The 17,978-nt window shown below is 44.6% G+C and overlaps 1 protein-coding gene across 1 annotated transcript in view; it reads left to right on the plus strand.

The window, feature by feature from the left end:
- The window catches only part of LOC143960273 (ras and EF-hand domain-containing protein-like), a 106,661-nt gene that overhangs the window by 30,687 nt on the left and 57,996 nt on the right, over positions 1 to 17,978 (plus strand). Inside the window, exons 2-4 of the mRNA XM_077468687.1 lie at positions 7,543 to 7,698; positions 13,667 to 13,757; positions 15,752 to 15,847. Coding sequence (XP_077324813.1) covers positions 7,543 to 7,698; positions 13,667 to 13,757; positions 15,752 to 15,847 — 343 coding nt within the window. The remainder of the gene's footprint in view (positions 1 to 7,542; positions 7,699 to 13,666; positions 13,758 to 15,751; positions 15,848 to 17,978) is intronic.

Consider the following 17,978-nt stretch of genomic DNA (forward strand, 5'->3'; position numbering starts at 1 on the left):
TGACAACTAGCATGTTTGGTTGCTATGATGCAGGCCTCTTCTGTCAACTAGTGTCCTTCGTTGCTAGGATGCAGATACCTCCTGCTACCTAGTTTTCTGAGAGTCTAGGAAGCAGGTGACTCCTGCCATATAGCATCCTTGGTTGTTACTTATTAGTTGGTTGATTCACCCTCTCCATTTGTCCTGGTGACCATTATCACTGAAAGTGAAAGTAAATACCAATTTTTGAGTGGTATGCAGGACAGGATTGGAGGGGAAATCTTCCAGTGGGGACACCCAAAGTTCTAGTAACTGCTAGAAATTTCCCTCACTTTGGAGGGATTTCCTCTTACTTCCTGCTATGGGACAAGAAGTGAAGGGAAATCTCAGCAGTGGAACACAAATGGCAAGGTGTTATAACTCATGCAGTGGTCATCAACCCTGTCCTCAGGGCCCACTAACAGGCCAGGTTTTATGTATTGCCTTGGGGAGATGCAGACTAGAATACTGCAATCACTGAGCAGCAAATGATATCACCTGTGATGTATTTCAGTTATCTTGCAAACCTGGCCTGTTAGTGGGCCCTGAGGACAGGGTTGATGACCTCTGCTTAATGCCCTGTACACACAATCAGACATTTTGACAACAAAATCCATCAGATTTTTTTCAGACGGATGTTGGCTCAAACTTGTCTTGCGTACACATGGTCACACAAAGTTAGGGTCCTTTCACACGGGGCGGATCAGTTCTGATCCGCCCCGTGGATGTCCGTTTGCTCAGCGGGGATCACTCCGCCGATCCCCGCTGAGCAGGGAGATGACAGCTCCGTCTCTGCACACTGCGCAGGGACGGACCTGTCACAGCGCCGCTCTCCCCTATGGGAGATCGGATGATGACGGACCGCAGTGCCCGTCGTCATCCGATCCGATCCGCAGACGGATGGAAAAATAGCTTTTTCCTCCGTCACACTTTTTCGGATCGGAGCGGGTCGGATGTCAGCGGACATGTCACCGCTGACATCCGACGCTCCATAGAGCTCTATGGAGCACCCGTTCAGGTCCGCCTGAAAAACTGACAGGCGGGCCTGAACGGGTCGTCAGTGTGAAAGGGGCCTTACTCGGAAATTCCGAATGTCAAGAACGCGGTGACATGCAACGCGTACGACAAGCTGAGAAAAATTAAGTTCAATAGCCAGTGCGGCTCTTCTGCTCGATTTTGAGCATGCGTGGAACTTTGTGCGTCGGAATTGTCTACACACGATCGAAATTTACGCGAACGACTTTTGCTGTTGGAAAATTTTAGATCCAGCTCTCAAACTTTGTGTGTCGGAAATTCCAATGGAAACAGTCCGATGGAGCCCACACACGGTCGCAATTCCCGACAACAAGCTCCGATCGCGCATTTTCCATCGGAAGTCCGACCGGGTGTACAGGGCATAAGTCTGTCTAAAATGAAGAAAAAATATGTTTTGGCTTCAGCTCTCCTTGAAAGACCCGGCTGCCTTTTTTTTTACATTTGAGTCACAGGTTGTTGAACTATTTTTTTTTTTTTTTTACCACCACTTTCTTAGGCCTTGTTTATGCAGTTGATTCCCAACTAGCTCGCCATAAACCGCCACCACTGTGCCATGACCAATCGTGGGTTTTTCTAACAGGGGAAATTAATGTGAACCCTTTTTAGCTTCAGACCAGTAATAATTGTGAAGAACCGCAGCCTTGTCAAGTCAATTGTCATGGGTGTCTGCAGTCGGTATATCAGCTCACGCTGAATTTTCGGCATTCCTGAAGGAAGTCATGAGGCGGCGGCAACAGATAAATTAGAACCGTGGAGGCAAGAAATCTCATGCACAATCGGAATCCTTTTTAAGTGAACCAAAAAGACGTAGATCCACAAAGCTCATGCACCATGAAGCATCGTTCTGGTTTGACTGGCCTAAAATGGGACAATGGTATCTAAGTATCTAACACAATCCATAAAATATGTCTGTGCGTAGGATAACACTTCCAGTGACTGTGATAAAGCGTTTTTGGTTGAATGCTTGTATGACTGACTCACATGTCACTGAGTCACCGCTCTAATCCCCCACCTAGACTGCAAACATTTCCAGAGATGTCAGTGCAGGTCTATCTGACGGTACAGGAGCGGTGTAAAACCGGCCTCGAAAGTTACACCTGTTTAATGAAGATAAAAGAAACGTGCCATCGCCCACATTCTTCGCAGTCCTAGTCCCAGCCTGCTGCAAATCCTTCTTGTTTTACTATGTTGATACAACTCATAACCCTGGTTTATTGCCTCTCCATTTAGAATGCAAGCGGCGTGCAATCGTTGGCAATTACCGTATTCAGCAAACAGTAGAACTTCAGCAGAGGTTTGGTTTTCTAGAAAAGACTTGTATGGATTTGCAGTTGTTTATACATGTCAGTGTTTTTAGAGGCCACTGCAAAAATTGCTGCTCATTTTATGTATCATGTATGAATTAGAGGCTTTGGTGATGGTAATATTAAATGGCTGCAAGAAAGGAGTTTGCCTTTTTGAATTTTATGTATCTTCTGTACAGCATCTCACAAAAAGTGAGTACACCCCTCACATTTTTGTAGCTATTTTATTATGTCTGTATGTAACAACACTGAAGAAATTATACTTTGCTACAATGTAAAGTAGTGAGTGTACAACTTGTATAACAATGTAAATTAGCTGTCCCCTCAAAAGAACTCACACGGCCATTAATGTCTAAAATGCTGGCAACAAAAATGAGTACACCCCTAAGTGAAAATGTCCAAATTGGGCCCAATTAGGCATTTTCCATCCCCAGTGTCAGGTGACTCGTTAGTGTTACAAGGTCTCAGGTGTGAATGGGGAGCAGGTGTGTTAAATTTTAGTGTTATCGCTCTCACTCTCTCATACTGGTCACTGGAAGTTCAACATGGCACCTCAAGGCAAAGAACTCTCTGAGGATCTGAAAAAAATTATTGTTGCTCTACATAAAGATGGCCTAGGCTATAAGAAGATTACCAAGACCCTGAAACTGAGCTGCAGCACAGTGGCCAATATCGTACAGCGGTTTAACAGGACAGGCAGGGCCGTCTTTAATATTGATTGGACCCTTGGCAAAACTTTTCTTGGGGGGGCCCCCCCCATGCAGTTTTTCTCTCCACCTGCCCTGAGACATACAATAAATAGCAGCTAGACACATCCAGTTTACTGAATCAGATCAGGCAGCGATAGCGATTGGTTGCCAGAGGTTGCAGTGTATCTTTCCCACTCACTGACTGGTTGCTAGAGGTTACGGCTCACTGATTAGTTACTAGAGGTTACAGCACATGATTTCTGCTTGTTGATTGGTTGCTAGAGATTACTGTGTATATGACCTCAGGGAGGCATGATATACAAATCAATGCCGCTGGTCGCCGCTATTTACATATGAATGCAGCCACTATTTACATATGAATGCTGGTAATTTCCATGTAAACACAGGGTCATCTGTACACAACAATAGGGTAGAGCTGGACAGCATTAGTAACAGCACTTTACACTGAGATATTGGGACACAGCACGGGACTAAAACCTCAAGGGATGAGGGAATTGAAACTAGGATAGTTGGCAAGTATGAGGCAGCTGCTTTGGGCCCCACAACAATGACAGGGCCCAGGGCAGCTGCCCCTTTTGCCCTGCCTTAAAAACGGCCCTGAGGACAGGTTAAACTCCGAACAGGCCTTGCCATGTTTGACCAAAGAAGTTGAGTGCACATGCTCAGCGTCACATCCAGAGGTTGTCTTTGGGAAATAGACATATGAGTGCTGCCAGCATTGCTACAGATGTTGAAGGGGTGGGGGGTCAGCCTGCTCAGACCATACGCTGCACACTGCATCAAATTGGTCTGCATGGTTGTCATCCCAGAAGGAAGCCTCTTCTAAAGATGATGCACAAGAAAGTCCGCAAACAGTTTGCTGAAGACAAGCAGACTAAAGACATGGATTACTGGAACCATGTCCTGTGGTCTGATGAGACCAAGATAAACTTATTTGATTCAGATGGTGTCAGGCGTGTTTGGTGGCAACCAGATGAGGAGTACAAAGACAAGTGCTTCTTGCCTACAGTCGAGCATGGTGGTGGGAGTGTCATGGTCTGGGGCTGCATGAGCGCTGCCGGCACGGGGGAGCTACAGTTCATTGAGGGAATCATGAATGCCAACATGTACTGTGACATACTGAAGCAGAGCATGATCCCCTCCCTTTGGAGACTGGACTGCAGGGCAGTATTGCAACATAATGACCCCAAACACACCTCCAAGATGACCACTGCCTTACTAAAGAAGCTGAGGGTAAAGGTGATGCACTGGCCAAGCATGTCTCCAGACCTAAACCCTATTGAGCATCTGTGGGACATCCTCAAACTGAAGGTGGAAAAGCGCAAAGTATCTAACATCCACCAGCTTTGTGATGTCGTCATGGAGGAGTGGAAGAGGACTCCAGTGGCAACCTGTGAAGCTCTGGTGAACTCCATGCCCAAGAGGGTTAAGGCATTGCTGGAAAATAATGGTGGCCGCACAAAATATTGACACATTGGGCCCAATTTGGACATTTTCACTTAGGGGTGTACTCGCTTATGTTGCCAGCAGTTTAGACATTAATGGCTGTGTGAGTTATTTTGAGGGGACAGCAAATTTACACTGTTATACCAGCTGTTCACTCACTACTTTACATTGTAGCAAAGTGTCATTTCTTCAGTGTTGTCACATGAAAAGATATAATATAATATTTACAAATGTGTGAGGGGTGCACTCACTTTTGTGAGATACTGTATATGGTAAGCATTTCTACTTTACAGGCAGGTGCAGGTTGGCCTCCCTACATAGGTGGCACTGTTGCATCCACCTTGCAGGGAGGGTGGAGGACATGATTAAGGCTGTTGTACTCTGAAATATGTTGACTTTCTGTGCTGTTTACAATAAAACTTGAAGCAATACTGTGACTTACTGTGTTGACGGATCTTCTCCTGAATACCCATTCCTTTTAATCCTCTCTGGGTGTCATCAGATGGGCTGCTGTCCGATTTGAATACTGCCACCTGGATGACCGCTGTGGCTATCTTTAGTGAGGACAGAGCTTACAGAAAGCCCTGGTTGGCATGTATTCTGCATCAAGGACAGGAACCCGCTTGAGGGGGGGGGGTAACCTAGCGTAGGTGACGGATCCGTTGGAGGAAGGACAGCGTAGGGACTGTCACAGACTTCTTTGAAGACTTTTCTGCTACTGTGCTAACTGAATCTGCCTGCCTACCGCCACTGTGACTGTTGACGGCCTTGGTGTGCCTCTCTCCTGCTGTGAGTTCCATCAACTGTTGTAAGTGTTGCTGCTTAGTTCTTACTGTTGAAGAGACTCTGTTGTTGTGTCTGGAATGGCTAACAATATATTAGGCCTTCTCAACCACTTTGGGTGCCATGTCTTCCCTCTGGGTGCCTACCGCCTGGGTTGTCCCCTACCCTTCAGCCTACTAAAGCACTGAAGCACTAGGGTCCTTGGTTCAAATCCACACACTATGTATGTAGTTTGCAGGTTCTCCCTGCAGTTGCGTGGGTTTCCTCCGGGTACTCTGGTTTCTTCCCACATTCCAAAGACATGCTGGTAGGTTAATTGGCTCCTGTCTAAATTGGCCCCAGTATGTGAGTAGGGCCTAAGGCTGTACGCTTCTTGAGGGCAGAGACTGATGTATGTGAATGTATGGTATGTAAAGTGCTGTGCAAATTGTTGCTTTAAAGGAAGACTAGGAATTGAGTTATAATTTTGTTACTGGCCTAGCTTCAGGCTATATATTACATAGAGCAGTGGTGTTCAGCTAAAAGGGTCTAACGGCCACATGTCATCAAGTTTTTTTTTTTTTTTTTTTTTCCCTTTTTAAGTTTTTTATTTTATACAATTCTCAATTTACTGGTACCAGTGATGGCAGTAATATTAACACTCTCCCCCTTCATTAGTGACAATGGCAACAATAACTGCCCCCCTTCATTGGTGTCAATGACAGGGGCAACAATAACCACCCCCTCCCTTCTCTATTTAAATAAAAAAAGATTGTTTTAGGAATACTGGTGAAATGTGAACACATTATTTTTACCCACCCCAATACCCCCACCCACCCTATATTGGTGCCAGTAACAGCAACATTAATAACACACCCATCCCTTCATTGGTTTTAGTGACAGTGGCAGCAATAATAACCCTTCCTGCTTAATAAGTGTCAGTGACAATGGCAACAATACCCCCCCCCCCCCCAATTGATGTCAGTGATAGGGGCACCAATAATAACCCTCTCCCCCTTTGTTGGTGTCAGTGCCAGGGGCAGCAATAATAGTCTTTTCCTCCCCTCATTGGTGTCAGGGGCAGCAATAGTAACCCCTCCCCCTTCGTTGGTGTCAGTGGCAGCAATAATAACCCCTGCCCTTCATTGGTGGCAGGGGCAGCAATAATAACCCCTGCCCTTCATTGGAGGCAGCGGAAGCAATAATAACCCCTGCCCTTCATTGGAGGCAGCGGAAGCAATAATAACCCCTGCCCTTCATTGGTGGCAGGGGCAGCAATAATAAGCCCTGCCCTTCATTGGTGTCAGTGGCAGGGGCCACAATAATAACCCCTGCCCTTCATTGGTGTCAGTGATGGAGGCAGCAATATTAACCCTTCCCTTTTTTAATTGGTGTCAGTGTCAGCAATAATAACCCTCCCTCCTTCATTGGTGTCGGTGACAGGGGCAGAAATAATAACCCTCCCTCCTTCATTGGTGTCGGTGACAGGGGCAGAAATAATAACCCTCCCTCCTTCATTGGTGTCGGTGACAGGGGCAGAAATAATAACCCTCCTCCATTCATTGGTGTCAGTGACAGGGCAAGAAATAATAACCCTCCCCCCTTCATTAGTGACAGGGGCAGCAATAATAACCTCCCCGCCCCATTCATTGGTGTCATTGATATAAAAAAGGATGATTTAGGCACATCAGTGAAATGTGAACACTTTAGGATCTTTCTATTCACATGAAAAAGCCATGTAGCTAAATCATGAAAATGATTTTGCATACAAAATTGAAAATTGTTTTTTTTCATCATCTTGGGGAATTGCGACAGAAACCTATGGCTGTATAGTTATATGATAAAAAGTTAGTATAATACTGTAAATTTTAAACTTTAGAACCATGAAAAAAAGACATGGCCATACTACCAGAGATATATTGAAGTTGATTTACTAAAGGCAAATAGGCTGTTCACTTTGCAAGAAAATTCCCCATTTACTTAGTGAAGGAGGTGAAGCTCTGCTGACTTCCATAATCCAATCAAGCACAAGCAAATGTGCTGTTTATTTTATTTTCCTTGCACGTGATTGGGTATTATTTGCAAAGTGAATTTTCAGCACATGCACTAAACTAAGTGAAAATTCCTTAGAGTTAAAATTTCCCTTGCAAAGTGAAATATTTTTTTATTTTTTTTGCCTTTTTAAAAAAAAATCAAACACAGTATGTCAAAATATATAATTTATGAATGTTGGTGAAGTTTTGAATCTTTTTATATTTTCTTTTTAGTGATACGAGAGAACAGCTGTGGAGCTTCTACCAGGAAATCCAGGGGGTCCCGGTGCCCGGGCTGCTTCACCAATATGAAAAACTGATTGAAAACATGTCCTATGATTTCCGCACTCAGCGACTGAACACCGAAAAACTCGAATCTGTCCTCAAAAGGTTTGTGTGTTGTGAGGGAGGGACGCAATCTGTATAGAATCTACTAACCTCTGCTACTACATAGAGATCAATGAACATGCTTTCATGGGGACCGAACGTAATATAGTAAGAAGGCATGTGATGTGTACTCGTATTTGTTGTCAGGGGCGATTATTGTGAACTGGACATGGATGATGGGATTTTTTTTTATTTGCCTTTTATATTTAAAGCAGTATTAAACCCAAAACGATGATGGGTATTATATTGCAGCTTACCAATTCTTAGTGGCTGCATTTGTTTTTTTTTTTTTTTTATCCTTTCACCTGGTGATCAGGCCAGTAATTGTTATTTTTCAACATTCTTTACTTGCCAAGTGGCCTAGCAAAAGTGGCAGTTACTGCTCTTTAACACTTGTGGTAAGGGGGTGGCAAATACAGGCAGTTGAGTCGTGTTTTTAATGCCCCTAAAGTTGCAAAGGCAGCCACAAAGATTTACGCATGCCGTAGTTGTGAAGTTTTTCTTCGCAAACAAAGCAAAAGCTATACTCCCAGTACATTTAAGCAAAAGTGGCAGTTGGGTTGGGACAAAATATTTAACACTGACAGAGATGCTTACATTGGTTAGTTTTTCTGTGAATGAGCCCTAATTGGCTACTTCATACCTATAGTCCATTTGGAATGTGTAGCCAGGGGTTAGATTTTATTACTTTGAGTGTTAAGCGTCTTTATAAAAATTGGTTTGCTCTAGTGCAGGCGTTACTAAGTGGCAAACTGCGGTCTGCATCCGGACTGAGTCACTGTCCCATCCAGACTCGTGGTCGCTCCATTTAGGAGCCTGTTCTCCAGTCTACTAGCTGCTGCTGCTGTCATCATAGAAGAGCGGAGAGCGGGAGGCAAGACAGACGGAGAATGAGAGACACAGTAGCACTGCATGGAGGGCAGGAGCTGCCACCAGATAACTTTGCAGATTAATCGCAGGTGATTGGTTGCTAGGACACGGAGTGGTCCTAGCAACCAATCAGCAGCTTGTTAATATGCAACGTTAACTTTGGCAGCTCCTGCCCTCCATGCAGTGCTACTGTGTCTCCCATTCGCTCTCTGTGCTGCCTCCCGCTCTGTGTAAGGTAGGAGAGTGATGGTGGGGGTGGGCAGAGGACCTGGCACTGGAGGATGGGGAAGCAGGGGGATGTTTGTTGTGAGTGTACAGAGTGCTCTGCTATGGGGAGGGTTTGATGTGAAGGAGGTTGATGACACTGCTATGAGCTATGAATTAAAGGGGGGGTTGGGAACACTGCTATGAATTAAGGGGGGGGGGGGGGTTGAGAACACTGCTATGAATTAAGGGGGGGTTGAGAACACTGCTATGAATTAAGGGTGGGGGTTAGGACACTGCTATGAATTAAGGGTGGTGGTTAGGTCACTGCTATGAATTATGAGGAAGGGTTGAAGATACTGCTATGAACTGAGGAGGGGGGTTGAGAACACTGCTATGAATGAAGAGGGGGTGATAACACTGCCATGAATTAAGGGGGGGTTTAAAAAACTGCTATGGATGAGGGGGGGGGGGGGCTGAGAACACTGCTATGAATGAAAGGGGGGTGCTGAGAACACTGCTATGAATGAAAGGGGGGTGCTGAGAACACTGCTATGAATGAAAGGGGTGCTGAGAACACTGCTCTGAATGAAAGGGGGGTGCTGAGAACACTGCTATGAATGAAAGGGGGGTGCTGAGAACACTGCTATGAATGAAAGGGAAAGGGGGCGCTGAGAACACTGCTCTGAATGAAAGGGAAGGGGGGCGCTGAGAACACTGCTCTGAATGAAAGGGGGGCGCTGAGAACACTGCTCTGAATGAAAGGGGGCGCTGAGAACACTGCTCTGAATGAAAGGGGGGCGCTGAGAACACTGCTCTGAATGAAAGGGGGGCGCTGAGAACACTGCTCTGAATGAAAGGGGGGCGCTGAGAACACTGCAATGAATGAAGAGGGGGGCGCTGAGAACACTGCAATGAATGAAGAGGGGGGGCTGAGAACACTGCAATGAATGAAGGGGGGGGGCGCTGAGAACACTGCAATGAATGAAGGGGGGGGGGGCGCTGAGAACACTGCAATGAATGAAGGGGGGGGGCTGAGAACACTGGCAATGAATGAAGGGGGGGGCTGAGAACACTGCTATGAATGAAGGGGGGGGCTGAGAACACTGCTATGAATGAAGGGGGGGGCTGAGGACACTGCTATGAATGAAGGGGGGGCTGAGGACACTGCTATGAATGAAGGGGGGGCTGAGAAACTGCTATGAATGAAGGGGGGGCTGAGGAAACTGCTATGAATGAAGGGGGGGCTGAGGACACTGCTATGAATGAAGGGGGGGCTGAGGACACTGCTATGAATGAAGGGGGGGCTGAGGACACTTCTATGAATGAGGTGGGGGTGATTAAAGGGGGTCAGAGGACACTGCTAGGGGGGGGGGGGGGGCTGAGGACACTGATTGTGAGGACATTAAGGACTGAGGACATTGATGTAATAACAGGATTGTGATAGAAGATGAGAGGAGGGCTGTGATGGGAAGGATCTGGATCGTTGGACAAACATGCAATTCAGACCTCTGCTGGAAGACATTTATACTGATTGGACCTCCATGAATTTTAATTCCGCACCTCTGCTCTAGTGGTTTAATTTGCTGACATGTTCCATAAAATCTTTGTGACTACTGGAGAAATGTGCCCTTTCATCTGTGAAGGAATGGAGCAGGGGACTGGATGAGAAGTATTGTGATACTCTTTAAGGTCAATGCTTTCTCTGTGCTGAAATCCATTCCTTCTATGCTGAGGATCTAGCACAGCTTTCATTACAGGCAGTGATCTGGAACAATATGTTACTTCTTCATTGTATAGAATTATCTGACGTGACACTCTGCTGACTTCCATTACCCAATCACTTACAAAAATGCTGTTTCATTTATTTCCTTGTATGTGATTGGGGGGGGCATTCTTTGCAAAATGAAATGTTCAGCACATTCACTAAGCTAAGGGAAAAATTATTCTGATACTCCTCAATGCTTTCATCATGCAGAAATCCACTCCTTCAATGCTGAGGATCTAGCACAGCTTTCATTACAGGCAGTGACCCAGAGCAACATGTTACCTCATTGTACTGAATCATCTGAACACAGAACACAGGACTTGCAGGAAAAAACCTTATCTTTTTCATCCATGCTTTTGAAATAACACTTCCTAGTTTCTCATTGTCTTTACTGAGATATATAATTATTCCAAGCAGTATTAAACCCAAACACAAACCTTTATTATACTGCAGCTTTTACTGATCATTAGATTTGGTGGCCGCATTAGTTTCCTTTTTTTTAGAATTTTTACCTGGTGATCTTGCCAGTAATGCACCTCCCTGTATTATACAGACACCACTCTGGATGAAGGAGTACAGGAGGCAGATTTGCACAGCAGCATTTTCTGTTGGGGGGGGGGGGGGGGTGTTAGACTAGCAGATTTAAATACAGTAACATATTGAAGCTTTATAGTTAAAGCAAACAGTTTTTGTCTTTTTGGGATAAAGATTTTACACAAAAACTGGTCATTTTAGGCAACCCAGCCTGCAAGTGTTAAGATGCTTGGAACTCTTTTGGTGCCGGCGTCTTGTCGAATACTGTCCCCCATCTGATAGTGTCCCCCTATACTGTGCTTGTGCAGTACGGAGGACAAGGAGACACCAAAGTCTCCAAAGATGAATGGCGCCTGCGCACTGAGTCCAGGTTCAAGCCCCACCATCCAAGTGGACATAGAGTTAGAATAAAAATATGCCGAGCGAAGCGAGGCCGCACCCGAAGCGAACCCATGAGGGGCCCTGTTATAAAGCGGTGACTATTAAGTGTGCAGGTGCCATGTAAAGCTCATGGTCAGCTGTTCAACTTTGGAAACTTTTGGCGTCTCCTTGTCCTACTGCTTGCGCAGTACGGGGCAGACACTATGCGTTGGGGGGGACCTTTCTCGGCAGAACACCGGCAAGAACGTAAGTATGGGGATCTGAAAGTGGCAGTTTTCTCGCCCTCCTTTCATTAAAGTGGAAGTCCATGCTAAGGGCCAGTTCGCACCATAGAAACACAGTCCGGATGCGTTCCAGGTGCTTTTCTGCATGCGCGTTTTTGATGCGTTCCAGTGCGTTTTTGATGCAGTCCAGTGCTTCCCCCCCCCCCCCCTTAAATAAGGACAAGTGTGTTGCAGTGCTTTTTTTGGTGCATTCCAGTGCATTTTTGATGTGTGTTTTTTTTTTTTTTTTCAGCGTTCCAGTGCAGAAAAAATGCAGCATATTCTACTTTTTTTTTTCTGCAACTGACCGCTCTGGTGTGAACTATGCCATTGAAAACCATATAACCTACTTTCCATGTGTTTTTGATGCAGAAAAAATGCACTGGCCCGCATGTGGTGTGAACTAGCCCTTAATAAGGACAGGTGTGTTGCAGTGCATTTTTGATGCATTTAGGTGCGTTCTGGTGCATTTTGGATGCTTTTTAAAGCATTCCAGTGCAGAAAAAAATGCAGCATGTTTATTTTTTTGGGGGTTTTTTTCTGGAACGTACTGCACTGTTGTGGAACTATGCAATTGAAAACAATATAACCTACTTTCCATGCATTTTTGATGCAGAAAAAAAACGCACTGGGACTGCATGTGGTGTGAACTGGTCCTAAAACGAAAATCTCTGCATCTATAGACACCCACGATCTAACACTACCCTATCTAGCCCTGTCAAGAAAAAAAACTAGTATACCTACCTTTTTTGAAGGCGATCCGACCTGATCTCCAGCGGCGGAAGCTCTGCAGAGGACACGGCCGACAATGGCTGTGAAATGAATGGGGAGTGACGTCGCCCATAAACTTACTATGGGGCTTCTATTGTCGGCTGTGTCCTCTGCACCCGCCTACACAGCGAAGCCGCAGCCGATGGCTCAGTGTGGGATCGGCCCGGATCGCCTGCAGAAAAGGTATGTATACTGATTTCTTCTTTACAGGGCTAGGTAGGGTAGTGTTAGATCGTGGGTGTCTTTAGATGCAGGGATTTTAGTTTTGGCATGGACTTCCACTTTAAGGACACCAGCATGGATCAGAGATATTCTGATTGGTCAAAGCAGTCTTGTGCCAGCATGTAATCAATCAGATTCATCAGTTAAGAAAACTGCAGTCAAATTCCTGGACCCCTGCACCAGCTGCTTGGGCAGTGAAAGCTCCTCGTCCATGGAGGTAGGTGCAGTGGATTTGGGGGGAGGTAGGTTGGGGGAGGGTGTATTGTGTTAGTTCACCTTTTCATGTTTTGTGAAGGTACTCCTACAGCAGCATTCTTAAGTTTTTTACTGGGCACCTCAAGCATTGGTGCCAAGATAGTTACATAGGTTGAAAAAAAGACACAAGTCCATCTAGTTCAACAAATAAAAAAAAATACAATTTCATATACACAATCCTTCACCCACAGTTGATCCAGAGCAGGGGTAGGCAAGCTCGGCCCTCCAGCTGTTTTGAAACTACAAGTCCCACGAAACATTTCAAGACCCTGACAATCACAGGCATGACTCCTAGAGCCAGAAGCATAATGGGATTTGTAGTTTCACCATAGCCGGAGTGCCGAGGTTGCCTACTCCTGATCTAGAGGAAGGCAAAAACTCCAGAAAATCATTCTCCAATTTGCTACAACAGGGGAAAAAATGTCTTCCTGATCCCCCGAAAGGAAATCGGATAATCCCTGGATCAACTTTACCTATAAATGTCAGTAACCAGTTATATTCTGTACATTTAGGAAAGAATCCAGCTCTTTGCTTTAAAAAATAAAATAAAAAATCTACTGAGCTGGCCAGACCCACATCTGGAGGGAGTCTATTCCACATTTTCACAGCTCTTACTGTGAAGAAACCTTTCCGTATTTGGAGATGAAATCTTTTTTCCTCTAGACGTAAACAGTGCTTAAATTGTTACATTTCTGTTTTTTAGGACTGAGGAGACGACAGCCTTGCAAATGGCAGAACTTGAAGAAGAATTACAGCACCATATGGCTAAAGTTGAAAATCAAATGCGTGGACAGGTGAGACGAAGCATCCCGTATGATGAGGAAATATAAAAAAAATATATTTTTACATAAACTGATCCCAGAATAGACTATTTTAGTAAGTTATCGTTTTATTATGGATACCGAATTAAAGACCAACTCTGATCAAAACCTGAATCTTCAGCCCTGTTCCCTCCACCTCTTTCTAACCCATCCTGCAAGTGTCAAGTCTGAAAATTTGGACTTCCCGTCGCTTTCATTCTCAGTGACAGTGGTCACCAGTACAAATCTAGAGACACAGACAGGGGTCCTAACCTATAGCTCTCAAGTGTCCTTGATTTGGAGGGACTGTCCCTGATTTGGAACAATGTCCCTCTTTCCTCCTCATTTATCCCTCATTTTGGTCTGATATATAGTTGTATAGAAAATGCACGTTTTTTAATCTTTCAAAAAGTGTTTCCCAGTGATAAACATTTCATCCATTTTCTAAATTGTTGCATTTGTAAATTCCAAAAACCAGTATAAAGTAATAGTAGTGGTGGATTTAACTACTTTTTTTTTTTTTTTTTTGTATAATTCTCCTTTAAGGGAGCGTGGCAGGTTGTGTGTCCTCGGCCTACATATGTTTTGCTAATAAGTGTCCCTCGTTCCTATCTCAAAAAGTTGGGAGGTATGTCCTAACCCTTCCCTACTCTATCCAAACCTGAAGCAATGTGGTCATACTTATACTTTTAAGATTCAGGGGTGTCAGACTGGCGGCCCTCCAGCTGTTGCGGAACTACAAATCCCATCATGCCTCTGCATCGGTCATGCTTGTAACTGTCAGCCTTGCAATGCATCATGGGACTTGTAGTTCCACAACAGTTGGCTAACCACCAGTTTAACACCTGTGCTTTAAATAATGCACAGGGAAATATTGTTGATACATATTTGAAAGCCTAGAATTATATTTTTTGCATATTAAAGGAGTTGCAAAGGCAGGTTTTATTTATCATAATGCATTCTGTGCATTCAGATAAAACACCTTCTGTGTGTAGCAGCGGCTTCAGCACTCCAGTTACCTACCTGAGCTTCTTCTCTCTCCAGCCATGTCCACGATCCCCTCAGCCATCCAGTACACTCCTCCTGATTGGCTGGGACAGAGCAGCAGCGCTATTGGCTCCCGCAGCTGTCAGTCAGCCAACCAGGGGAGAGAGGGGGCGGGGCCAGGTCAGGGCTCTGTGTCTGAATGAATACACAGAGCTGTGGCTCGGTTTGGGTGCCCCCCCCCCGTAGCAAGTTGCTGGCTGAGGGGGGGACTCAAAGGAGGGAGGGGCCAGTAGCAGCACAGAGGGACCCCAGAAGAGGAAGATCTGGGCTGCTCTGTGCAAAACCAACTGCACAGAGGAGGTATGTATAACCTGTTTTATTATTTTTAAAAGAAAAAAAACGAGCCTTTACAATCACTTTATAGATACATGTGTCACATTTTTAACTACTAACAGTAGATAGTAGAGAGATACAATACCATGGGGGGGATTTGCTAAAACTGGAGCACACGGAATCTGGTGCAGCTGTGCATAGACGCTTCTAACTTCAGCTTATTCAATTAAGCTTTGACAATAAGCCTCCAATCCTATCAGGCAGATTTGACTTGTCAAATCGCATCCAAATTGGAGCCTATTGCTGGCAACTGCACCGTCTAAATCAGTGCGAGGCCGACTTTGCAGTGCCGCACCGATTCCCAAAAGTAGCTCCTGCACTACTTTTGGCGACTTCGGGGCGATTTCAATAGAGATCTGTGCATGAACCCGCACAGATGGCTTTCAAATTGCCACTGAACTCGTGCTAAAAAGCGGGGTGGAAATTAAAATTACATTTTCAAACCCGCCCTCTGTGTAAATGAGGGCTAAAACCTGGAAGCTGATTGGTTACTATACACAGCTGAACCAGATTCTGTGTGCTCCGGTTCTATTAAATCCCCCTCATACTTATTATTGACATTCATAGAGCAGTATATGAAAACAATACTTGCTGATTTGTTTTTCCAGGAACAGCAAAGACTTGAAGCTGCTCTTCAGGAGTTACAAAGGAAGCATGAAACTGAAAAGTCAGACCTGCAGGCCAGGATTGACCGGATGGCAAAGGTAAAGTACTGTGCACAGAAACCTCAACCACCACGGACACATATGTGCGGCATGTGGAAAGAGAACATGCAACTGGTGCAATAGGAGACGCCCCCCTTGGACTTTTAAGGCAGAAATGGGAGTAATGAAGGATTTAAAAGGCAACCAAGTGACACTGTTAAGTACAAACGATGAATTTTATTGTAAAAAAACAGTCACTTTAAAATATTCAAAGTACACCAATGAATTTGTGTGTGTGTATGTATGTGTATATATATATATATATATATATATATATATATATATATATGTATATGTATGTATGTACAGTGCCTTGCGAAAGTATTCGGCCCCCTTGAACTTTTCAACCTTTTGCCCCATTTCAGGCTTCAAACATAAAGATATAACATTTAAATTTTTTGTGAAGAATCACCAACAAGTGGGACACAATTGTGAAGTGGAACGAAATCTATTGGATAATTTAAACTTTTTTTAGCAAATAAAAAACTGAAAAGTGGTGCATGCAAAATTATTCGGCCCCTTTACTTTCAGTGCAGCAAACTCACTCCAGAAGTTCAGCGAGGATCTCTGAATGATCCAATGTTGTCCTAAATGACTGATGGTGATAAATAGAATCCACCTGTGTGTAATCAAGTCTCTGTATAAATGCACCTGCTCTGTGATAGTCTCAGGGTTCTGTTGAAAGCGCAGAGAGCATCATGAAGAACAAGGAACACACCAGGCAGGTCCGTAATACTGTTGTGGAGAAGTTTAAAGCCGGATTTGGATACAAAAAGATTTCCCAAGCTTTAAACATCCCAAGGAGCGCTGTGCAAGCGATCATTTTAAAATGGAAGGAGTATCAGACCACTGCAAATCTACCAAGACCTGGCCGTCCCTCTAAACTTTCAGCTCAGACAAGGAGAAGACTGATCAGGGATGCAGCCAAGAGGCCCATGATCACTCTGGATGAACTGCAGAGAACTACAGCTGAGGTGGGCGAGTCTGTCCATAGGACAACAATCAGTCGTACACTGCACAAATCTGGCCTTTATGGAAGAGTGGCAAGAAGAAAGCCATTTCTCAAAGATATCCATAAAAAGTCTCGTCTAAAGTTTGCCACAAGCCACCTGGGAGACACAGCAAACATGTGGAAGAAGGTGCTCTGGTCAGATGAAACCAAAATCGAACTTTTTGCCCACAATGCAAAACGATATGTTTGGCGTAAAAGCAACACCGCTCATCACCCTCAACACACCATCCCCACTGTCAAACATGGTGGTGGCAGCATCATGGTTTGGGCCTGATTTTCTTCAGCAGGGACAGGGAAGATGGTTAAAATTGAGGGGAAGATGGATGCAGCCAAATACAGGACCATTCTGGATGAAAACCTGTTGGAGTCTGCAAAAGACCTGAAACTGGGACGGAGATTTATCTTCCAACAAGACGATGATCCCAAACATGCAGCAAAATCTACAAAGGAATGGTTCACAAATAAACGTATCCAGGTGTTAGAATGGCCAAGTCAAAGTCGAGACCTGAATCCAATCGAGAATCTGTGGAAAGAGCTGGAAACTGCTGTTCACAAACGCTCTCCATCCAACCTCACTGAGCTCGAGCTGTTTTGCAAAGAAGAATGGGCAAGAATTTCAGTCTCTCGATGTGCAAAACTGATAGACATACCCCAAGCGACTTGCAGCTGTAATCGCAGTAAAAGGTTGCTCTACAAAGTATTAACGCAAGGGGGCCGAATAATTTTGCACGCCCCACTTTTCAGTTTTTTATTAGTTAAAAAAGTTTCAAAAATCCAATAGATTTCCTTCCACTTCACAATTGTGTCCCACTTGTTGGTGATTCTTCACAAAAAATACATTTTTTATATGTTTATGTTTGAAGCCTGAAATGTGGCAAAAGGTTAAAAAGTTCAAGGGGGCCGAATACTTTCGCAAGGCACTGTATGTATATGTATATCAAAACTAATAATCTAGGCACTGGCAGTCATGCTAAGGTCAGTCCGTGAAGATAGGTAGCGTGCATCCCGACATGTTTCGGAGATTTTTATTGCTACATATTTTACTTCATCAGGGGAGATTTATTTTTAGGAGACTTTATCTGCAGATATAGTACATTGTATTTGTACAATGGTACATGA

The sequence above is a fragment of the Lithobates pipiens genome, unplaced genomic scaffold, assembly GCF_037356315.1.
Source record: "Lithobates pipiens isolate NorthernLeopardFrog02 unplaced genomic scaffold, aLitPip1_a1.2 Scaffold_8, whole genome shotgun sequence".
NCBI lineage: Eukaryota > Metazoa > Chordata > Amphibia > Anura > Ranidae > Lithobates > Lithobates pipiens.